The sequence below is a fragment of the Poecile atricapillus genome, unplaced genomic scaffold, assembly GCF_030490865.1.
Source record: "Poecile atricapillus isolate bPoeAtr1 unplaced genomic scaffold, bPoeAtr1.hap1 scaffold_390, whole genome shotgun sequence".
NCBI classification, from domain to species: Eukaryota; Metazoa; Chordata; class Aves; order Passeriformes; family Paridae; genus Poecile; species Poecile atricapillus.
In genome coordinates this window covers 1,179-24,530 of record NW_026709185.1, presented here as the reverse complement: position 1 = coordinate 24,530, position 23,352 = coordinate 1,179, and the positions used below count along the sequence as shown (strand labels likewise).

Here is a 23,352-nt window from a genome sequence, read left to right as displayed (position 1 = left end):
GGGGTCTGGGGGTTCAGGGACCCACCCAGAGGGGGATCCGGGGGTTTGGGGGTTCAGGGACCCCCCCAGAAGGGAACCGGGGGTCTGGGGGTTCAGGGACCCCCCCAGAGAGGGATCCGGGGGGTCTGGGGGTGCGGGGACCCTCCTGTGGGGGATCCGGGGGTCTGGGGGGTTCAGGGACCATCCCGAGGGGGATCCGGGGGGTCTGGGGTGCGGGGACCCCCCCAGAGGGGGATCCGGGGGTCTGGGGGTTCAGGGACCCTCCCGAGGGGATCCGGGGGTCTGGGGGTGCGGGGGACCCCCCCAGAGGGGATCCGGGGGTTTGGGGGGTTCAGGGACCCTCCCGAGGGGGATCCGGGGGTTTGGGGTGCGGGGACCCCCCAGAGGGGAGGATGAGGGGGTCTGGGGGTTCGGGGACCCTCCCGAGGGGGATCCGGGGGTCTGGGGGTTCGGGGACCCCCCCCGAGGGGGATCCGGGGGTCTGGGGGTGCGGGGACCCCCCCAGAGGGGAGGGTGAGGCGCTTCAGGGACCCCCCATTGTGGGTCTGGGGGATTCAGGGACCACCCAAAATGGGGAATCCGATGATTGGGGGGGTGGAGACCCCTCCCCAGGGGCCCTGCGGGGTCTGGGGGGGCGCAGCGACCCCCAGGGTGGCGAACACAGAAACCAGAGACCCCCCCAGGAGGGAGAATTTGGGGGTGCAAAGACCCCTCCCCAATACCCAGCGCTCCCAAACCCACCCCCACCAAAAATCCTGGGGGGGGGGGGGGGGTCCCACCTTGTGCCCCCCGCCCAAAACCGTGAGCTGGAGCTGAAGCCCCCGTGGCATGGCCGAGTCTGGGGGGGTCTCCCCGAGCTCCGGGGTGCGACCCCCGCCCAGATTTTGGGGGGGGGTCTTTGGGGCAGGGTCCGTCCCCTTTAAGGCCCCACGGGGCGTGGCGCAGCCGCTCACCTGGGCAGGTGACGGTGCCGGAGGTGACGGCGCCCGCTCGGGCGCCATGGCCGCCTCCGCCCTCTTCATCCTGGACCTGAAGGGGAAGGTGAGACCCCCGAAACCCCCGGGACCACCCCCCAAACCCCCCCACCCCGGGGGACACCCCCCTGTCCCCTTGAAGGTCATCCAAGGTCAGCGGTGGTGACCCCGTGACCTCACGCTGGGGTCAGCGATTTTGGGGCGGGGGTCTCCCCATTCCTGACCCCCTCCCCTCTCCACCCTCTCCAGGACCACCCCCAAACCCTACTGGGGGTCCCCAGGGGGGTCTCCAGGGTGGGGGACACCCCCTTGTCCCCTTGAAGGTCATCCAAGGTCAGCAGTGGTGACCCCGTGACCCCCCTGAGGATTTTTTGGGGGGGAGGGGGTGCTCTGTGTGTGACACCCCCTCCCCACCCTCTCCACGACCACCCCCAAACCCCACTGGGGTCCCCAGGGGGGTCTCCAGGGTGGGGGACACCCCCTTGTCCCCTTGAAGGTCAAGCAAGGTCAGCGGTGGTGACCCTTGACCTCGTTGTGGGGTCAATGATTTTTGGGGCGGGGGTCTCCCCATTCCTGACCCCCTCCCCTCTCCCCAGCCTCTGATCAGCCGTAACTACAAGGGGGACGTGGGGCTGGGGGAGATCGAGAACTTCATGGGGGTCCTGCAGCAGCGGGAGGAGGAGGGGACCCTCACCCCTGTCCTGACCTACGGCCACGTCCACTTCCTCTGGATCAAACATTCCAACCTCTACCGTATCCTTCCGGACCCCCCGAGACCCCCAAAGACCCCCTGAGACCCCCTGAGACCCCAGGACCCCTCCCCACTTTTCCTTGACCCCCCCTCCTCACAGTGGTGGCCACCACCAAGAAGAACGGGAACGCGTCCTTGGTCTTCTCCTTCCTCTACAAGGTGGTGGAGGTGAGTTGGGGGTCTCGGGGTCTCCTGAATTTGGGGAGGGGGTGTCAGAGGTGCCCCCTCCCAGGTGTCTGTGAGTATTCAGGGTGGTGGAGGTGAGTTGGGGGTCTGAGGGCTGAGGGGTGGGGGAGGGGGGAGGAGGGGGGGGGTGAGGGGGGGTTGGTGGGGGGCTGGGATTGGTGCGGGGGGTATGTCTATTGTGGGGGTCTCAGGGGAGGGTCTGGGTGGCCTGAATTTGGGGAGGGGGTGTCAGAGGTGCCCCCTCCCCAGGTGTTCTGTGAGTATTTCAGGGTGGTGGAGGTGAGTTGGGGGTCTCGGGGAGGGTCTGGGTGAGTTGGGGGTCTCAGGGGGGGGTCACCCGAATTTGGGGAGGGGGGTTTGACCGAGGTGCCCCTCCCCAGGTGTGCTGTGAGTATTTCAGGGTCTGGGTCACCCCAATTTGGGGAGGGGGTGTCAGAGGTGCCCCCTCCCCAGGTGTTCTGTGAGTATTTCAAGGTGGTGGAGGTGAGGTGGGGGTCTCAGGGGGTCTCGGGGTCTCCTGAATTTGGGGAGGGGGCGTCAGAGGTGCCCCTCCCCAGGTGTTCTGTGAGTATTTCAGGGTCTGGGTCACCCGAATTTGGGGAGGGGGCGTCAGATGTGCCCCCTCCCAGGTGTGCTGTGAGTATTTCAAGGAGCTGGAGGTGAGTTGGGGGTCTCGGGTCTCCTGAATTTGGGGAGGGGTGTTCATGGGGGTCTCGGGGGGGGGTCACCCGAATTTGGGGAGGGGGTGTCAGAGGTGCCCCCTCCCCAGGTGTGCTGTGAGTATTTCAGGGTGGTGGAGGTGAGTTGGGGGGTCTGAGTTGCCTGAATTGGGGAGGGGTGTCATGGGGGTCTCGGGGCGGTCACCCGAATTTGGGGAGGGGGCATTAGAGGTGCCCCCTCCCCAGGTGTGCTGTGAGTATTTCAGGGTCTGGGTGGCCCGAATTTGGGGAGGGGGGTTTGACCGAGGTGCCCCCTCCCAGGTGTTCTGTGAGTATTTCAGGAGCTGGAGGTGAGTTGGGGGTCTCGGGGAGGGTCTGGGTGGCCTGAATTTGGGGAGGGGGTGTCATGGGGGTCTCAGGGGGGTCTGGGTGACCCGAATTTGGGGAGGGGGCATCAGAGGTGCCCCCCTCCCCAGGTGTGCTGTGAGTATTTCAAGGAGCTGGAGGTGAGTTGGGGGTCTCAGGGAGGGTTTGGGTCACCCGAATTTGGGAGGGGGGTTTGACCGCTGTGCCCCTCCCCAGGTGTTCTGTGAGTATTTCAGGGTCTGGGTCACCCGAATTTGGGAGGGGGTTTGATAGAGGTGCCCCCTCCCAGGTGTTCTGTATTTCAAGGTGGTGGAAGTGAGTTGGGGTCTCAGGGGGGTCTGGGTGAGTTGGGGGTCTCGGGGGGGGTCACCCGAATTTGGGGAGGGGGTGTCAGAGGTGCCCCCTCCCCAGTGTTCTGTGAGTGTTTCAGGGTCTGGATCACCCGAATTTGGGAGGGGGTGTCAGATGTGCCCCCTCCCCAGGTGTGCTGTGAGTATTTCAAGGAGCTGGAGGTGAGTTGGGGGTCTCAGGGAGGGTCTGGGTCACCTGAATTTGGGGAGGGGGTGTCATGGGGGTCTCAGGGGGGGGGTCACCCGAATTTGGGGAGGGGGTGTCAGAGGTGCCCCCTCCCCAGGTGTTCTGTATTTCAAGGAGCTGAAGGTGAGTTGGGGGTCTCAGGGGGGGGTCACCCGAATTTGGGGAGGGGGGGTTTGACAGAGGTGCCCCCTCCCCAGGTGTTCTGTGAGTATTTCAAGGAGCTGGAGGTGAGTTGGGGGTCTCGGGGGGGGTCTGGGTGAGTTGGGGGTCTCGGGGGGGTCTGGGTGAGTTGGGGGTCTCAGGGGGGTCTCGGGGTCTCCTGAATTTGGGGAGGGGGTGTCAGAGGTGCCCCCTCCCCAGGTGTTCTGTGAGTATTTCAAGGAGCTGGAGGTGAGTTGGGGGTCTCAGGGGGGGGTCTGGGTGAGTTGGGGGTCTCAGGGGGGGGTCTGGGTGAGTTGGGGGTCTCAGGGGGGTCTGGGTCACCTGAATTTGGGGAGGGGGCGTCAGAGGTGCCCCCTCCCCAGGTGTTCTGTATTTGAAGGTGGTGGAGGTGAGTTGGGGGTCTTGGGGTCACCCGAATTTGGGGAGGGGGTGTCAGATGTGCCCCTCCCCAGGTGTTCTGTGAGTGTTTCAAGGTGGTGCAGGTGAGTTGGGGGTCTCGGGGAGGGTCTGGGTGGCCTGAATTTGGGGAGGGGGGTGTCATGGGGGGTCTCAGGGGGGGGTCACCCGAATTTGGGGAGGGGGGGTTTGACCGCTGTGCCCCCTCCCCAGGTGTTCTGTGAGTATTTCAAGGAGCTGAGTTGGGGGTCTCAGGGAGGGTCTGGGTGAGTTGGGGGTCTCAGGGGGGGTCTGGGTGAGTTGGGGGTCTCAGGGGGGGGTCACCCGAATTTGGGGAGGGGGCTTTGACCGCTGTGCCCCTCCCCAGGTGTTCTGTGAGTATTTCAGGAGCTGGAGGTGAGTTGGGGGTCTCGGGGAGGGTCTGGGTGAGTTGGGGGTCTCAGGGGGGGGTCTGGGTGAGTTGGGGGTCTCAGGGGGGGCTCACCCGAATTTGGGGAGGGGGCTTTGACCGCTGTGCCCCCTCCCCAGGTGTTCTGTGAGTATTTCAAGGTGGTGGAGGTGAGTTGGGGGTCTCAGGGAGGGTCTGGGTGAGTTGGGGGTCTCAGGGGGGGTCTGGGTGAGTTGGGGGTCTCAGGGGAGGTCTGGGTCTCCTGAATTTGGGGAGGGGGGCGTCAGAGGTGCCCCCTCCCCAGGTGTTCTGTATTTGAAGGTGGTGGAGGTGAGTTGGGGGTCTCGGGGAGGGTCTCGGGGTCTCCTGAATTTGGGGAGGGGGGTTTGACAGAGGTGCCCCCTCCCCAGGTGTTCCGTGAGTATTTCAGGGTCTGGGTCACCCGAATTTGGGGAGGGGGGTTTGACCGAGGTGCCCCCTCCCAGGTGTTCTGTGAGTATTTCAAGGTGGTGGAGCTGAGTTGGGGGTCTCGGGGAGGGTCTGGGTGAGTTGGGGTCTCAGGGGGGGGTCACCCGAATTTGGGGAGGGGGTTTTGACCGCTGTGCCCCCTCCCCAGGTGTTCTGTGAGTATTTCAAGGAGCTGGAGGAGGAGAGCGTCCGCGACAACTTCGTCATCGTCTACGAGCTGCTGGACGAGCTGATGGACTTCGGCTTCCCGCAGACCACCGACAGCAAAATTCCTGCAGGAGTGAGCGTGGGGAGGGGTCTCTGGGGGGGCTGGGGTCCTGCCCAGAGCCCCCCCCCGGTGATGGAAGGACCCCCCCTCAGGTACATCACGCAGGAGGGGAACAAGCTGGACACGGGCAGGTCGCGGGTGCCCACCACGGTGACCAACGCCGTGTCCTGGCGCTCCGAGGGGATCCGATACAAGAAGAACGAGGTGTTCATCGACGTCATCGAGGCTGTCAACCTGCTGGTGAGGGGGGGGTGGGGGTGGGGAGGGGGGCTGGGGGGTGGGGAGGGGGGCTGGGGGGTGGGGAGGGGTTCAGGGTAGGGTGGGGAGGGGGATTGGGGAGGGGGTTTGGGTGGGGTGGGGAGGGGGATTGGGATGGAAAAGGAACAGGGATTGGGGTGGGGTGTGATGGGGATTGGGGAGGGGGATTGGGGAGGGGTTTGGGGAGGGGGTTTGGGGAGTGGGGAGGGGATTGGGGGGTGGGGAGGGGGTTTGGGGGGTGGGGAGGGGGTTTGGGGGGTGGGGAGGGGGTTTGGGGTGGGATAAGGAGGGGATTGGGGTGGGATGGGGACGAGGATGGTGATGGTGGCAGGGCTGGTAATGAGAACGAGGATGAGGATGAGAATGAGAATGGGGCTGAGGATGAGGAAGGGGAAGAGGATGAGGATGGAGCTGAGGATGAGGATGGGGATGAGGATGAGGATGAGGAAGGGGACAAGGACGAGGATGGGGCTGAGGATGAGAACGAGAATGAGAACGGGGCTGGGGATGAGAACAGGGATGAAACGAGGATGAGGATGAGGAAGGGGCTGAGGATGAGAACGAGGATGAGGACGAGGCTGAGGATGAGGATGAGGATGAGAATGAGGATTGGGCTGAGGATGAGGATGAGGAAGGGGCTGAGGATGAGGACGAGGCTGAGGATGAGGCTGAGAATGAAAACGAGGATTGGGCTGAGGATGAGAACAAGGATGAGGACGAGAACAGGGATGAGGATGAGGAAGGGGCTGAGGATGAGAACAAGGATGAGAACGAGGCTGAGGATGAGAACAGGGATGAGGATGAGGAAGGGCTGAGGATGAGGATGAGGAAGGGGCTGAGGATGAGAACAAGGATGAAAACGAGGCTGAGGCTGAGGCTGAGGAAGGGGCTGAGGATGAGGATGAGGCTGAGGATGAGGATGAGGATGAGGAAGGCAGCGATGCTGAGCCCAGCTGTGCCCGCAGGTGAGCGCCAGCGGCAGCGTGGTGAACAGGGATGAGAACGAGGCTGAGGATGAGAACAGGGCTGAGGCTGAGGATGAGGCTGAGGAAGGGGCTGAGGATGAGGCTGAGGATGAGGATGAGGAAGGCAGCGATGCCCAGCCCAGCTGTGCCCGCAGGTGAGCGCCAGCGGCAGCGTGGTGAACAGGGATGAGAACGAGGCTGAGGATGAGAACAGGGCTGAGGATGAGGATGAGAACAAGGCTGAGGCTGAGGAAGGGACTGAGGATGAGGATGAGGATGAGGATGAGGATGAGGATGAGGATGAGGATGAGGATGAGGCTGAGGAAGGGGCTGAGGCTGAGGCTTTGTTGTGTTTTTTTATTTATTTTGTTTTTTTTTTTTTTTCTTGGGGTAGGAAGGAGGGGCTGAGGATGAGGATGAGGAAGGGGCTGAGGATGAGGCTGAGGATGAGGATGAGGATGAGGATGAGGATGAGGAAGGCAGCGATGCCGAGCCAGCTGTGCCCGCAGGTGAGCGCCAGCGGCAGCGTGGTGAACAGGGATGAGAACGAGGCTGAGGATGAGAACAGGGCTGAGGATGAGGATGAAGACGAGGATGAGGCTGAGGAAGGGGCTGAGGATGAGGCTGAGGATGAGGATGAGGAAGGGGCTGAGGCTGAGGACAGGGCTGAGGCTGAGGAAGGGGCTGAGGCTGAGGCTGAGGAAGGGGCTGAGGATGAGGATGAGAACAGGGATGAGGATGAGGATGAGGAAGGGGCTGAGGATGAGGAAGGGGCTGAGGATGAGGATGAGGATGAGGAAGGCAGCGATGCCCAGCCCAGCTGTGCCCGCAGGTGAGCGCCAGCGGCAGCGTGGTGAACAGGGATGAGAACGAGGCTGAGGATGAGGATGAGGCTGAGGAAGGGGCTGAGGATGAGGATGAGGATGAGAAGGAGGCTGAGGCTGAGGCTGAGGAAGGGGCTGAGGATGAGGATGAGGATGAGGAAGGGGCTGAGAATGAGGATAAGGAAGGGGCTGAGGATGAGGATGAGGATGAGGAAGGCAGCGATGCCCAGCCCAGCTGTGCCCACAGGTGAGCGCCAGCGGCAGCGTGGTGAACAGGGATGAGAACAAGGCTGAGGATGAGGACGAGGATGAGGATAAGGAAGGGGCTGAGGCTGAGGATGAGGCTGAGGCTGAGGATGAGGAAGGCAGCGATGCCCAGCCCAGCTGTGCCCACAGGTGAGCGCCAGCGGCAGCGTGGTGAACAGGGATGAGAACGAGGCTGAGGATGAGGACGAGGCTGAGGATGAGGCTGAGGATGAGGATGAGGAAGGGGCTGAGGCTGAGGATGAGGAAGGGGCTGAGGATGAGGATGAGGAAGGGGCTGAGGATGAGGATGAGGCTGAGGATGAGGAAGGCAGCGATGCCCAGCCCAGCTGTGCCCGCAGGTGAGCGCCAGCGGCAGCGTGGTGAACAGGGATGAGAACGAGGCTGAGGATGAGGATGAGGATGAGGAAGGGGCTGAGGCTGAGGAAGGGGCTGAGGCTGAGGAAGGGGCTGAGGATGAGGCTGAGGATGAGGATGAGGATGAGGATGAGGATGAGGATGAGGATGAGGATGAGGATGAGGAAGGCAGCGATGCCCAGCCCAGCTGTGCCCGCAGGTGAGCGCCAGCGGCAGCGTGGTGAACAGGGATGAGAACGAGGATGAGGATGAAAACAGGGCTGAGGCTGAGGATGAGGAAGGGGCTGAGGATGAGGATGAGGAAGGGGCTGAGGATGAGAACAGGGCTGAAGATGAGGATCAGGAAGAGGCTGAGGATGAGGATTGGGCTGAGGATGAGAACGAGGCTGAGGATGAGGACAGGGCTGAGGATGAGGATCAGGAAGGGGCTGAGGATGAGAACAAGGATGAAAACGAGGCTGAGGATGAGGAAGGGGCTGAGGATGAGAACAGGGCTGAAGATGAGGATGAGGAAGGGGCTGAGGATGAGAACAAGGATAAAAACGAGGCTGAGGATGAGGAAGGGGCTGAGGATGAGGATCAGGAAGGGGCTGAGGATGAGAACAGGGCTGAAGATGAGGATCAGGAAGGGGCTGAGGATGAGAACAAGGATGAAAAGGAGGCTGAGGATGAGGAAGGCAGCGATGCCCAGCCCAGCTGTGCCCGCAGGTGAGCGCCAGCGGCAGCGTGGTGAACAGGGATGAGAATGAGGCTGAGGATGAGGATGAGGAAGGGCTGAGGATGAGGATGAGGAAGGGGCTGAGGCTGAGGAAGGGGCTGAGGATGAGGCTGAGGACGAGGCTGAGGATGAGGATGAGGATAAGGAAGGGGCTGAGGCTGAGGAAGGGGCTGAGAATGAGGATAAGGAAGGGGCTGAGGCTGAGGAAGGGGCTGAGGATGAGGATGAGGATGAGGAAGGCAGCGATGCCCAGCCCAGCTGTGCCCGCAGGTGAGCGCCAGCGGCAGCGTGGTGAACAGGGATGAGAACGAGGATGAGGATGAGAACAGGGCTGAGGATGAGGATGAAGACGAGGCTGAGGATGAGGAAGGGGCTGAGGATGAGGATCAGGAAGGGGCTGAGGATGAGAACGAGGATGAGAAGGAGACTGAGGATGAGGATGAGGAAGGGGCTAAGGATGAGGAAGGGGCTGAGGATGAGAACAAGGATGAAAACGAGGCTGAGGATGAGGATGAGGATGAGGATGGGGCTGAGGATGAGGATGAGGAAGGGGCTGAGAATGAGGATGAGGATGAGGAAGGGGCTGAGGCTGAGGAAGGGGCTGAGAATGAGGATAAGGAAGGGGCTGAGGAAGGGGCTGAGGATGAGGATGAGGATGAGGAAGGCAGCGATGCCCAGCCCAGCTGTGCCCACAGGTGAGCGCCAGCGGCAGCGTGGTGAACAGGGATGAGAACGAGGCTGAGGATGAGGAAGGGGCTGAGGATGAGAACAAGGATGAGAACGAGGCTGAGGATGAGAACAGGGATGAGGATGAGGAAGGGGCTGAGGCTGAGGATGAGGATAAGGATGAGGCTGAGGCTGAGGATGAGGATGAGGATGAGGAAGGCAGCGATGCCCAGCCCAGCTGTGCCCACAGGTGAGCGCCAGCGGCAGCGTGGTGCTGAGCGAGGTGCTGGGCACGATCAAGCTGAAGGTTTTCCTCTCGGGGATGCCGGAGCTGCGCCTGGGCCTCAACGACCGCGTCCTCTTCGAGCTGACGGGCAGTGAGTGCCGGGCTGGGGGTCTCAGCCCCCTCCCCATTTCCCCTCCTGAGCTTCCCCCGTCCCTCCCAGGGGGGAAGAACAAATCGGTGGAGCTGGAGGATGTGAAGTTCCACCAGTGCGTCCGTCTGTCCCGCTTCGACAACGACCGCACCATCTCCTTCATCCCCCCCGACGGCGACTTCGAGCTCATGTCCTACCGCCTGCACACCCAGGTGGGCACGGGGGGCGGCTCTGGGGGGCTCTGGGGGGCTGAGACCCCCGGGTTGGGGGCTGGAAACCTGGGTTGGGGGATGGAAACACGGGTTGGGGGCTGAGACCCCCGGGTTAGGGGCTGGAAATCTGGTCTGGGGGCTGAGACCCCCGACTGGGGGATGGAAACCTGGGTTGGGGGATGGAAACCTGGGCTGGGGGCTGGAAATCTGGTCTGGGGGCTGAGACCCCCGGCTGGGGGCTGCAAACCCGGGCTGGGGGCTGAGACCCCCAGGTTGGGGGATGGAAACCCCCGGCTGGGGGCTGGAAACCTGTTCTGGGGACTGGAAACCTGGGTTGGGGGCTGAGACCCCCGGGCTGGGGGATGGAAACCTGGGTTGGGGGCTGAGACCCCCAGCTGGGGGCTGCAAACCCGGGCTGGGGGCTGAGACCCCCGGCTGGGGGCTGCAAACCTGGTCTGGGGGCTGAGACCCCCGGGTTGGGGGCTGGAAACCCGGGCTGGGGGCTGGAAACCTGGTCTGGGGGATGGAAACCTGGTCTGGGGGCTGAGACCCCCGGGCTGGGGGATGGAAACCTGGTCTGGGGGCTGAGACCCCCGGGTTGGGGGATGGAAACTTGGGTTGGGGGGCTGAGACCCCCGGGTGGGGGCTGCAAACCCGGGCTGGGGGCTGGAAATCTGGTCTGGGGGCTGAGACCCCCGGGCTGGGGGCTGGAAACCCGGGCTGGGGGATGGAAACCCGGCTGGGGGCTGAGACCCCTGGGCTGGGGGCTGAGACCCCCGGGCTGGGGGCTCCAAACCCGGGCTGGGGGCTGAGACCCCCAACTGGGGGCTGCAAACCCGGGCTGGGGGCTGAGACCCCCGGGCTGGGGGCTGAGACCCCTGGGGGGGCTGAGACCCCCGGGCTGGGGGCTGCAAACCCGGGCTGGGGTCTCGGGGGCTGCGCTTTGAGGGGTTGAGACCCTTTTCCTGTGGGGTTGAGACCCCTCCCCTGGGTCAGGGGCTCTCCTGGGGTCCTGGGGACACCTGGGGGACCCCCGGGGGTCTCTGGGGGTCTCTGGGGTGACCCCCGTGTCCCCCCCCAGGTGAAGCCGCTCATCTGGATCGAGTCCATCATCGAGAAGTTCTCCCACAGCCGGGTGGAGATCATGGTCAAGGTGGGCACGGGGGTCCCGCCAGCCCCTTGGGGACCCCCAAGTGACCCTGAGACCCCCTTGGGGACCCCCAAGTGACCCTGAGACCCCCCTGGGGACCCCTGAGACCCCCCTGGGGAGCCGTGAGTGACCCTGAGACCCCCTCGGGGACCCCCCGAGTGACCCTGAGACCCCCTTGGGGACCCCCGAATGACCCTGAGACCCCCTCGGGGACCCCTGAGACCCCCTTGGGGACCCCTGAGACCCCCTCAGGGACCCCCCGAGTGACCCTGAGACCCCCTTGGGGACCCCTGAGTGACCCTGAGACCCCCTTGGGGAGCCCTGAGTGACCCTGAGACCCCCTTGGGGAGCCCTGAGTGACCCTGAGACCCCCTCGGGGACACCCAACACCCCCTTGGGGACCCCCGAGTGACCCTGAGACCCCCTTGGGGACCCCTGAGACCCCCCTGGGGACCCCGAGTGACCCTGAGACCCCCTTGGGGACCCCTGAGACCCCCTTGGGGACCCCCGAGTGACCCTGAGACCCCCTTGGGGACCCCTGAGACCCCCTTGGGGACCCCCGAGTGACCCTGAGACCCCCTCGGGGACCCCCGAGTGACCCTGAGACCCCCTTGGGGACCCCCCGAGTGACCCTGAGACCCCCTCAGGGAGCCCTGAGTGACCCTGAGACCCCCTTGGGGACCCCCCGAGTGACCCTGAGACCCCCTCGGGGAGCCCTGAGTGACCCTGAGACCCCCTTGGGGACCCCCCGAGTGACCCTGAGACCCCCTCGGGGAGCCCTGAGTGACCCTGAGACCCCCTTGGGGACCCCCCGAGTGACCCTGAGACCCCCTCAGGGACCCCCAACACCCCCTCAGGGACCCCTGAGTGACCCCCAACACCCCCTCAGAGACCCCCAACACCCATTCAGGGACCCCCGAGCGACCCCGAGACCTCCTCAGGGACCCCCAACACCCCCTCAGAGACCCCTGAGTGACCCCAACACCCCCTCAGGGACCCCAACACCCCCTCAGGGATCCCCGAGTGACCTCAACCCCCCTCAGAGACCCCCAACACCCCCTCAGGGACCCCCAAGCAACCCCAACACCCCCTCAGAGACCCCTCAGGGACCCCCAACACCCCCTCAGGGACCCCCCGAGTGACCTCAACACCCCCTCAGAGACCCCCAACACCCCCTCAGAGACCCTCAACACCCCCTCAGGGACCCCCGAACGACCCCCAACACCCCCTCAGGGACCCCTGACACCCCCTCAGGGACCCCCAACACCCCCTCAGAGACCCCCGAGCGACCCCGAGACCTCCTCAGGGACCCCTGAGTGACCCCAAAACCCCCTCAAGGTCCCCTGACACCCCCTCAGAGCCCCCCAACACCCCCTCAGAGACCCCCGAACGACCCCCAACACCCCCTCAGAGACCCCTGAGTGACCCCAACACCCCCTCAGAGACCCCTGAACGACCCCAGCACCCCCTCAGACACCCCTGAGTGACCCCGACACCCTCTCAGGGACCCCCAACACCCCCTCAGAGACCCCCAACACCCCGTCAGAGACCCCCGAGTGACCCCAACACCCATTCAGGGACCCCTGAGTGACCCCAACACCTCCTCAGACACCCCCAACACCCATTCAGGGACCCCACACCCCCTCAGGGACCCCCAACACCCCCTCAGAGACCCCCAACACCCATTCAGGGACCCCACACCCCCTCAGAGCCCCCCAACACCCCCTCAGAGACCCCCAACACCCCCTCAGAGACCCCCGAACGACCTCAACACCCATTCAGGGACCCCTGAGTGACCCCAACACCCCCTCAAGGACCCCCAACACCCCCTCAGAGACCCCTAAGTGACCCCAACACCCCCTCAGAGACCCCAACACCCCATCAGAGCCCCCCAACACCCATTCAGGGACCCCAACACCCCCTCAGAGCCCCCCAAACGACCCCCACCACCACCCCCCGTGTGTCCCCGGCAGGCCAAGGGCCAGTTCAAGAAGCAGTCGGTGGCCAACGGGGTGGAGATCTCGGTGCCGGTGCCCAGCGACGCCGACTCCCCCAAATTCAAGACCTCGGTGGGCTCGGCGCGGTACCTGCCCGAGAGGAACGTGGTGATCTGGAGCATCAAATCCTTCCCCGTGAGCTGAAGACCCCCACCCTTTATTCCAGGGGGTCCCCCCCTGTGTGTCCCCCCCGTTTTGGGGGGTCCCGGGGGTCCCCAAGCGCCGCTGTGGGGTCGCAGGGGGGGAAGGAGCACCTGATGCGAGCTCACTTCGGGCTGCCCAGCGTGGAGAAGGAGGAAGAGGAGGGGCGGCCGCCCATCGCTGTGCGCTTCGAGATCCCCTATTTCACCGTCTCGGGCATCCAGGTGGGGCTGGGGGGGCGCGGGGGGCGTGGGGGGCGCGGGGTTGGGGTGTGGCAGGGTGGGGAGGGGTCCTGGGGGGCTCGGGGGGCTCGGGGAGCTCGGGATTGGGGCGTGGTGGGGTTGGGGAGGGGTCCTGGGGGGATCGGGGGGATCGGGGAGGGGTCCTGGGGTGCTTGGGGGGCACGGGGGGCTCGGGGTTGGGGCGTGGTGGGGCTGGGGAGGGGTCCTGGGGGGCTCGGGGGGATCGGGGTTGGGGCGTGGTAGAGCTGGGGAGGGGTCCTGGGGGGCTCGGGGGGCTTGGGGGGTTGGGGACAGGCAGTGTCCGGGGGTCTGGGGTCTCCAGGGGGGGATCCTGGGGGTCTGGGGTCTCCAGGAGAGGTTTCTTGGGGGATTTGGGGAGCGGCTGGGGGGTCTCGGGGGGGTTCTGGGGGATTTGGGGTCTCCAGGGGGGGATCCTGGGGGTCTGGGGTCTCCAGGGGGGTCTGGGGGGGTTCTGGGGGATTTGGGGTCTCCAGGGGGGTCTCGGGGGGTCTCGGGGGGATTTGGGGTCTCAGGGGGGTTTCTGGAGGATTTGGGGTCTCCGGGGGGGTCTCAGGGGTATTTGGGGTCTCCAGGGGGGTCTCGGGGGGTCTCGGGGGGATTTGGGGTCTCGGGGGGGTTCTGGGGGATTTGGGGTCTCTCTCAGGGGGGGTCTCGGGGGTATTTGGGGTCTCCAGGGGGGTCTGGGGGGGGGATTTGGGATCTCGGGGGGGTCTCGGGGGTATTTGGGGTCTCCAGGGGGGTCTCAGGGGGGTCTCGGGGGGGTCTCTCTCGGGGGGATTTGGGGGTGACTCCCCCGGCGCCCCCTCCCCAGGTGAGGTACATGAAGATCATCGAGAAGAGCGGTTACCAGGCCCTGCCCTGGGTGCGCTACATCACCCAGAGCGGGGGTGAGCCGGACCCCCCCCCGGGACCCCCGACCCAAATTACCCCGGGACCCCCGGGACCCCCAAATTACCCCGGGACCCCCAAATTACCCCGGGACCCCCGCCCCAAATTACCCCGGGACCCAGAAATTACCCCGGGGTGAGCGGGACCCCCGGGACCCCCGACCCAAATTACCCCCCACCCCCGGGACCCCCGACCCAAATCACCCCGGGACCCCCGGGACCCCCAAATTACCCCGGGACCCCTGCCCGGGACCCCCGACCCAAATCACCCCAGGACCCACAAATTACCCCGGGACCCCCGCCCCAAATTACCCCCACACCCCCGGGACCCCCAAATTACCCCGGGACCCCCGCCCAGGACCCCCGACCCAAATCACCCCGGGACCCCAGGGACCCCCAAATTACCCTGGGACCCCCGACCCAAATCACCCCGGGACCCCCGGGACCCCCGACCCAAATCACCCCGGGACCCCCGGGACCCCCAAATTACCCCGGGACCCCCGACCCAAATCACCCCGGGACCCCCGGGACCCCCGACCCAAATCACCCCGGGACCCCCGACCCAAATCACCCCGGGACCCCCAAATTACCCCGGGACCCCCAAATCACCCCGGGACCCTCGCCCGGGACCCCCAAATTACCCTGGGACCCCCGACCCAAATTACCCCCACACCCCCGGGACCCCCGCCCCAAATTACCCTGGGACCCCCAAATTCCCCCGGGACCCCCGACCCAAATCACCCCGGGACCCCCAAATTACCCCGGGACCCCCGACCCAAATTACCCCGGGACCCCCAAATTACCCCGGGACCCCCGCCCCAAATTACCCCCACACCCCCGGGACCCCCGCCCGGGACCCCCAAATCCCCCTGACACCCCCAAATTCCCCCAGGACCCCCGCCCGGGACCCCCGACCCAAATTACCCTGACACCCCCGGGACCCCCGCCCGGGACCCCCACCCCAAATTACCCTGGGACCCCCAAATTACCCCGGGACCCCCGACCCAAATTACCCCGGGACCCCCAGGACCCCCAAATTACCCCCACACCCCCGGGACCCCCGACCCAAATTACCCTGGGACCCACAAATTACCCCGAGACCCCCGCCCTGAGACCCCCAAATTACCCCGAGACCCCCAAATTCCCCCGGGACCCCCAAATTCCCCCGAGACCCCCAAATTCCCCCGGGACCCCCAAATTCCCCGAGCCCCCCCCCAATCCTCTCTCCCCTCTCTTGCAGATTATCAGATCCGCACCAATTGAGGGGGGGTCTCCCCTGGACCCCCCTGGACCCCCCTGGACCCCCCGTGGACCCCCCCCCACGCCCACCCCCCAAATTCCTCTGCACCAATAAAGACGGAGCTGAGACCCCTCCTGCTGGGCTGGGGGGGCTGGAAACAGAGTGGGGGGACCCCGGTCCCAGTTTGGGGGGACCCAGTTCCAGTTTGGGGGCTCCGGTTCCAGTTTGGGGGTCCCAGTTCCAGTTTGGGGGCTCCAGTCCCAGTTTGGGGGACCCCGGTTCCAGTTTGGGGGGCTCCAGTTCCAGTTTGGGGGGTCCCAGTCCCAGTTTGGGGGGCCCAGTTCCAGTTTGGGGGCTCCAGTTCCAGTTTGGGGGGTCCCAGTTCCAGTTTGGGGGCTCCAGTTCCAGTTTGGGGGACCCCGGTTCCAGTTTGGGGGGCTCCAGTTCCAGTTTGGGGGACCCCGGTTCCAGTTTGGGGGCCCCAGTTCCAGTTTGGGGGACCCCGGTCCCAGTTTGGGGGACCCCAGTTCCAGTTTGGGGGGACCCCAGTCCCAGTTTGGGGGTCCCAATCCCAGTTTGGGGGACCCAGTTCCAGTTTGGGGGCTCCGGTCCCAGTTTGGGGGGCTCCAGTTCCAGTTTGGGGGACCCCGGTTCCAGTTTGGGGGCCCCAGTTCCAGTTTGGGGGGCCCCGGTCCCAGTTTGGGGGTCCCAGTTCCAGTTTGGGGACCCCAGTTCCAGTTTGGGGGGCTCCAGTTCCAGTTTGGGGGGCCCAGTTCCAGTTTGGGGGTCCCCAGTTCCAGTTTGGGGGTCCCCAGTTCCAGTTTGGGGGTCCCTGGGGGTTTGGGGGTGCAGGGCCCCACCCGCTCCTCCGGGCGCCGTTGCCCTTTTAAGAGCGGGAAGGAGGCGGGGCTTGCTGGCGGAGGGGGCGGGGCGTTGTTGTCACGTGGCGGCGGATCCGGAAGTGGCGGGCGGTCACGTGGGCGGGCATGGCGGAGCCCAAGCTCCGCGTGAATGCGGCGTTCGCCGAGCGGTACCGGCGGTACCGGAGGAGAGAGGAGCTGCAGAAACGTGAGAGAACGGGGAACGGGAACGGGAACCGGGAACGGGAACCGGGAACGGGAACGGGAATGGGGAATGGGAACCGGGAATGGGGAATGGGAACCGGGAACCGGGAACGGGAACGGGAATGGGGAATGGGGAACGGGAACGGGAACGGTACCGGCGGTACCGGAGGAGAGAGGAGCTGCAGAAACGTGAGAGAACGGGAACCGGGAATGGGAACGGGAACCGGGAACGGGAACGGGAATGGGGAACGGGAACGGGAATGGTACCGGCGGTACCGGAGGAGAGAGGAGCTGCAGAAACGTGAGAGAACGGGGAACGGGAATGGGGAACCGGGAACGGGAATGGGGAACCGGGAACGGGGAACAGGCGGTACCGGAGGAGAGAGGAGCTGCAGAAACGTGAGAGAACGGGAACCGGGAACGGGGAACGGGAACGGGAACCGGAACCGGGAACGGGGAACGGGAATGGGGAACGGGAACGGGAACCGGCGGTACCGGCGGAGAGAGGAGCTGCAGAAACGTGAGAGAACGGGAACCGGGAACCGGGAATGGGGAACGGGAACCGGAACCGGGAACGGGAATGGGGAACGGGGAACGGGAACCGGGAACGGGAACCGGGAACGGGGAACGGGGAACGGGAATGGGGACCGGGAACGGGCGGTACCGGCGGAGAGAGGAGCTACAGAGGCGTGAGAGAACGGGAATGGGGAACGGGAACCGGGAACGGGGAATGGGAACGGGAACCGGGAATGGGGAACGGGAACGGGAACGGTACCGGCGGTACCGGCGGAGAGAGGAGCTGCAGAAACGTGAGAGAACGGGAACGGGAATGGGGAACGGGAACCGGGAACGGGAATGGGAACGGGAACGGGGAACGGGGAACGGGAACCGGGAACGGGAATGGGGAACGAGAACGGGAACGGTACCGGCGGTACCGGCGGAGAGAGGAGCTGCAGAAACGTGAGAGAACGGGGAACGGGAACGGGAACCGGGAACGGGAATGGGGAACGGGAATGGGAACGGGGAACGGGGATGGGAACGGGAATGGGGAACGGGGAACGGGAACGGGCGGTACCGGAGGAGAGAGGAGCTGCAGAAACGTGAGAGAACGGGAACGGGAATGGGAACGGGAATGGGGAACGGGAACCGGGAACGGGAACCGGGAACGGGAATGGGAATGGGGAACGGGAACGGGGAACGGGAACGGGGAACGGGGAACGGGAACGGGCGGTACCGGCGGAGAGAGGAGCTGCAGAAACGTGAGAGAACGGGGAACGGGAACGGGGAATGGGAACGGGAATGGGGAACGGGAACCGGGAACGGGAACGGGAATGGGGAACGGGAACCGGGAACGGGAACGGGGATGGGGAACGGGAACGGGAACGGTACCGGCGGTACCGGCGGAGAGAGGAGCTGCAGAAACGTGAGACACCGGGAAACGGGAACGGGGAATGGGGGGAACCGGGGGGAACGGGAACCGGGAACGGGAACCGGGAACGGGAACGGGGATGGGAACGGGAATGGGGAACGGGAACGGTACCGGCGGTACCGGCGGAGAGAGGAGCTGCAGAGGCGTGAGAGAACGGGAACGGGGAATGGGGAACGGGAAACGGGAACGGAACCGGGAGTGGGACCGGGAACGAGACCGGGAGCGGAACCGAGAGTGGGACCGGGAATGGAACCGGGAATGGGGATCGGGAGTAGGAACGGGGGAACGGGAACGGGAACCGGGAGCGGAACCAGGAACGGGGAGCGGGAACGGGACCAGGAACGGAACCGGGAGTAGGAACAGGAGGAACGGGACCGGGAACCGGGGCTGCGGGCGGGGGGCTCCGGTCCCGGGGGGGTACCGGTTCTGGTCCCGGGGGTACCGGTTCTGGTCCCCGGGGGGTACCGGTTCCGGTCCCGGTGTGAAGCGGCTCCGGTCCCGGGGGGTACCGGTTCCGGTCCCGGGGGGGTACCGGTTCCGGTCCCGGGAGTACCGGTTCCGGTCCCGGGGGGGTACCGGTTCCGGTCCCGGTGGTACCGGTTCTGGTCCCGGGGGGTACCGGTTCTGGTCCCGGTGGGTACCGGTTCCGGTCCCAGGGGTACCGGCTCTGGTCCCGGGGGGGAGGCTCCGGTCCTGGGGGGTACCGGTTCTGGTCCCGGTGTGAAGCGGCTCCGGTCCCGGGGGTACTGGTTTTGGTCCCGGGGGGGTACCGGTTCCGGTCCTGGGGGGGAGGCTCCGGTCCCGGGGGTACCGGTTCTGGTACCGGTTCTGGTCCCGGTGTGAAGCGGCTCCGGTCCCGGTGGGTACCGGTTCCGGTCCCGGGGGGTACCGGTTCCGGTCCCGGGGGTACCGGTTCCGGTCCCGGGAGTAACGGTTCTGGTCCCGGGGGGTACCGGTTCTGGTCCCGGGGGTACCGGTTCCGGTCCCGGGGTCTCCGCTCCCCCCCCGGTTCCGATCGGTTCCGGTGCCCCCCCCGCAGTTCGGGACCGCTACGGGGACACCGGGGACAGCGGGGACAGCGGGGACAGCGACAGCTCCGGCTCCAGCGGGGACGAGCCGGTGAGTTGGGGGCGCCCCGGGGGTCGCGGGGGTCCCGGAGCCCCCCCTGAGCCCCCCCCGGGACCCCCGGCAGGCCCTGGACCCCCGGGAGGAGCGGGAGTTCTACCGGACCCTGGCGCTGCTCAAGAACCGAGACCCCCGAATTTACCGGAGCGACGGAGAGTTCTACAGCAGGAACGGTAACAACCGGGGGGGACCCCGGAACCGGGGGGGGACCCCGAAACCGGGGGGGCCCCGAAACTGGGGAGGGGTCCCCAAAAACTGGGGAGGGGTCCCCGGAACCGGGGGGGTCCCCGAAACTGGGGAGGGGTCCCCGGAACCGGGGGGGTCCCCGAAAACCGGGGGGGGGGTCCCCGAAAACCGGGGGGGTCTCCGAAACTGGGGAGGGGTCCCCGAAACTGGGGAGGGGTCCCCGAAAACCGGGGGGGGTCACAAAACACCGGGGGGTCCCCGGAACCGGGGGGGGTCCCCAAAAACCGGGGGGGGACCCCAAAAACTGGGGAGGGGTCCCTAAAAACCAGGGTGGGGCCAAAAACCGGGGGGTCACGAAACACCGGGGGGGGACCCTGAAACCGGGGAGGGGTCCCCGGAACCGGGGGGTCCCCAGAACTGGGGAGGGGTCCCCGAAAACCGGGGGGGTCACAAAACACCGGGGGTCCCTGAAACCGGGGAGGGGTCCCCAGAAACCGGGGAGGGGTCCCCGAAAACCGGGGGGGACCCGAAACTGGGGAGGGGTCCCCAAAAACCGGGGGGGTCACGAAACACCGGAGGGGTCCCCGAAACCGGGGAGGGGTCCCCAGAAACCGGGGGGGACCCCAAAACTGGGGGGGGACCCCAAACCGGGGGGGGGGGGCCCCAAAACTGGGGAGGGGTCCCCGGAACCGGGGGGGGCCCCGAAACTGGGGAGGGGTCCCCAAAAACTGGGGGGGGTCACGAAACACCGGGGGGTCCCTGAAACCGGGGAGGGGTCCCCGAAACTGGGGGGGGGCCCAAAACCGGGGGGGGTCTCCGAAACTGGGAAGGGGTCCCCGGAACCGGGGGGGGGGCCCCAAAACCGGGGGGGGACCCCAAAAACTGGGGAGGGGTCCCCAAGAACCGGGGGGGTCACGAAACACCGGGGGGGACCCTGAAACCGGGGGGGGTCCCCGAAAACCGGGGGGGTCCCCAAAACTGGGGGGGACCCCGAAACTGGGGAGGGGTCCCCAAAAACCGGGGAGGGGTCCCCGGAACCGGGGGGGGGACCCGAAAACCGGGGGGGTCCCCAAAACTGGGGAGGGGTCCCCGAAAACCGGGGGGACCCCAAAAACCGGGGGGGGTCCCCAAAACTGGGGAGGGGACCCGAAAACCGGGGAGGGGTCCCCGGAACCGGGGGGGGGGGGGCAAAAACCGGCGGGGTCCCCAAAACTGGGGAGGGGTCCCCGAAAACCGGGGGGACCCCAAAACTGGGGAGGGGTCCCCGAAAACCGGGGGGGGGGCACAAAAACCGGGGGGGTCCCAAAAACCGGGGGGTCCCTGAAACCGGGGGGGGTCCCCGAAACTGGGGAGGGGTCCCCGAAAACCGGGGAGGGGGGCACAAAAACCGGGGGGGACCCGAAAAACCGGGGGGGGTCATGAAACACTGGGGGGTCCCCGAAACTGGGGAGGGGTCCCCAAAACTGGGGAGGGGTCCCCAAAAACCGGGGGGGTCCCCAAAAACCGGGGGGGTCACGAAACACCGGGGGGTCCCTGAAACCGGGGAGGGGTCCCCGAAACTGGGGAGGGGTCCCCGGAAACCGGAGGGGGGCCCAAAAACTGGGGGGGTCCCCAAAACTGGGGAGGGGTCCCCAAAAACCGGGGGGGGGGGGGGGGGGCACAAAAACCGGGGGGGGGTCCCCGAAAACCGGGGGGGTCACGAAACACTGGGGGGGTCCCCGAAACCGGGGAGGGGTCCCCAAAACTGGGGAGGGGTCCCCGGAAACCGGGGAGGGGTCCCCAAAACCGGGGGGGTCCCCAAAAACCGGGGGGGGTCACGAAACACTGGGGGGGCCCCAAAAACCGGGGGGGGTCCCCGGAACCGGGGGGGGGGGCCCAAAAACCGGGGGGGTCTCCGAAACTGGGGGGGGGCCCAAAAACCGGGGGGGTCCCCAAAAACCGGGGGAGGGACCCGAAAACCGGGGGGGTCACGAAAGACCGGGGGGGTCCCTGAAACCGGGGAGGGGTCCCCAGAAACCGGGGGGGGCCCAAAAATCGGGGGGGGCCCCGAAAACCGGGGAGGGGTCCCCGGAACTGGGGGGGTCATGAAACACCGGGGGGTCCCCGAAAACTGGGGGGGTCCCTGAAACTGGGGGGGGTCCCCAGAAACCAGGGGGGTCACGAAACACCGGGGGGGTCCCCGAAACTGGGGAGGGGTCCCGAAAAAACCGGGGGGGGCCCAAAAACCGGGGAGGGGTCTGCAAAAACCGGGGGGTCCCCGAAACTGGGGGGGGTCCCCAAAACTGGGGGGGGACCCCAAAAACCCTGGGGGGACCCCAAAAACCGGGGAGGGGTTCCCAAAGCCTGGGGAGGTTCCCAAAATCTGCAGGGGGGGGGGTCCCAAAACCCAGGGGGTCTCCAAAACTGGGGGGGGTCCCAAAACCCTGAGGGGGATCCCTGAAAACTTGGGGAGACCCCAAAAACCGGGGGGGGTCTCCAAAACCTGCGGGGGGTTCCCCAAAACCGGGGGGGTTCTCTGAAACTGGAGGGATCCCATTAACTCAGGGAGGGGTCCCCAAAACTTGGGGGGTCCCAAAACCTTGGGGGGTTCTGAAATCCACAGGGGGTCCCCAAAAACCGGGGTGGGTTCCAAAACCCGGGGGGGACTCCGAAACCTGGGGTGGGGTCCCCAAAAACCGGGGGGGGGGTTCCCAAAACTGGGGGCGGGTCCCTAAAAACCAGGGCGGGTCCCCAAAACTCGGAGGGGGTCTCCAAAACCAGGGGAGGGGTCCCCAAAACTTGGGGGGGTCCCCAAAACCCACGGGGGGTCCCTAAAAACTGGGGGGGGTCCCCAAAACCAGGGGAGGGGTCCCAAAACTGGGGGGGGTCCCAAAAACCGGGGGGGGGTCCCCAAAACCAGGGGAGGGGTCCCCAAAATTCACTGGGGGGTCCCCAAAATTCACTGTGGGGTCCCCAAAACTCCTTCTGCACCTCTCCAGAGTCCGAGGATGATGAGGATGAGGATGAAGATGATGAAGATGAGGATGAGGAAGAGCGGGGGGCGTCCCGGCCGATGTTCCTGAAGGATTACGAGAGGAAGGTGGTGCTGGAGAAGGAAGGGTGAGGAGGGGGCGCTGGGGGGGATTTGGGGGATTTTTGGGGGGATTTTGGGGGGTTTTGGGGGGAATTTTGGGAGGATTTGGGGGAATTTGGGGGGATTTTTGGGGGATTTTTGGGGGATTTTTGAGGGGATTTGAGTTTTTGGAGGATTTTGGGGGGATTTTGGGGGATTTTGGGGGGAACTTTGGGATTTGGGGGGATTTTTGGGGGATTTTTGGGAGGATCTGAGGAGTTTTTGGGGGGATTTTGGGGGGGTTTTGGGGGATTTTGGGGGGATTTGAGGAGTTTTTGGAGGATTTTTGGGGGATTTTTGGGGGATTTTGGGGGGATTTGAGTTTTTGGAGGATATTTGGGGGGATTTTGGGGGGGATTTTGGGGGGAATTTTGGAATTTGGGGAGATTTTTGGGGGGATTTGGGGGGATTTGGGGAAATTTTGGGGGGATTTTGGGGGATTTGGGGAAATTTGGGGGGGATTTTGGGGGGATTTGAGTTTTTGGAGGATATTTGGGGGGGATTTTGGGGGGAATTTTGGGATTTGGGGGGATTCTTGGGGGGATTTTTGGGAGGATCTGAGGAGTTTTTGGGGGGATTTTTGGGGGATTTTGGGGGATTTTGGGGGTTTTTGGGGGGTTTTTGGGGGAATTTTTGGGAAGATTTGGGGGAATTTGGGGGGATTTTTGGGGGGATTTGGGGGGATTTGAGGAGTTTTTGGAGGATTTTGGGGGGGATTTTGGGGGATATTTGGGGGGATTTGAGGAGTTTTTGGAGGATATTTGGGGGGATTTTGGGGGCTTTTGGGGGGAATTTTGGGATTTGGGGGGATTTTTGGGGGGATTTTGGGGGATTTGGGGGAATTTAGGGGTATTTGGGGGGATTTGAGGAGTTTTTGGAGGATTTTGGGGGGGATTTTGGGGGGATTTTTGGGGATTTTGGGGGGATTTGAGGGGTTTTTGAGGGGATTTGGGGGGTTTTTG

General features: G+C 65.4%; 2 protein-coding genes across 3 annotated transcripts; both read left to right on the top strand.

Annotated features, from left to right (window-relative positions):
• The first annotated feature begins 886 nt into the window (after positions 1-886).
• On the top strand, positions 887-15,562 carry LOC131574548 (AP-1 complex subunit mu-2). 2 transcript variants are annotated; one of them, XM_058829024.1, is made up of 11 exons: positions 888-1,041; positions 1,571-1,727; positions 1,826-1,893; positions 5,036-5,395; positions 9,458-9,584; positions 9,654-9,796; positions 10,878-10,949; positions 12,920-13,078; positions 13,183-13,308; positions 14,159-14,234; positions 15,475-15,559. In XM_058829024.1, the coding sequence occupies exons 1-11, from the start codon at positions 1,000-1,002 to the stop codon at positions 15,495-15,497; spliced, it is 1,353 nt and encodes a 450-aa protein (XP_058685007.1). In that variant the 5' UTR covers positions 888-999; the 3' UTR covers positions 15,498-15,559. The 2 variants fall into 2 exon arrangements, with proteins under 2 accessions (XP_058685006.1, XP_058685007.1); XM_058829023.1 differs by having other exon boundaries at positions 887-1,041; positions 9,458-9,796; positions 15,475-15,562.
• Positions 15,563-16,409: 847 nt separating this feature from the next.
• On the top strand, positions 16,410-22,377 carry LOC131574547 (protein KRI1 homolog; the record flags this gene model as incomplete). The annotated part of the gene is made up of 4 exons (XM_058829022.1): positions 16,410-16,542; positions 19,007-19,086; positions 19,160-19,265; positions 22,257-22,377. Coding segments are annotated over exons 1-4 (389 nt in total), but the record flags the coding sequence as incomplete, so codon positions are not given.
• Between the last annotated feature and the right edge of the window lie 975 nt (positions 22,378-23,352).

Coding starts and splice junctions, on each gene's coding strand:
- LOC131574548 (XM_058829023.1), top strand. CDS start 1,000: ATGGCCGCCTCCGCCCTCTTCATCCTGGACCTGAAGGGGAAG. Junction 1,042..1,570: donor TCCTGGACCTGAAGGGGAAG/GTGAGACCCCCG, acceptor CCCTCTCCCCAG/CCTCTGATCAGCCGTAACTA. Junction 9,797..10,877: donor CCTACCGCCTGCACACCCAG/GTGGGCACGGGG, acceptor GTCCCCCCCCAG/GTGAAGCCGCTCATCTGGAT.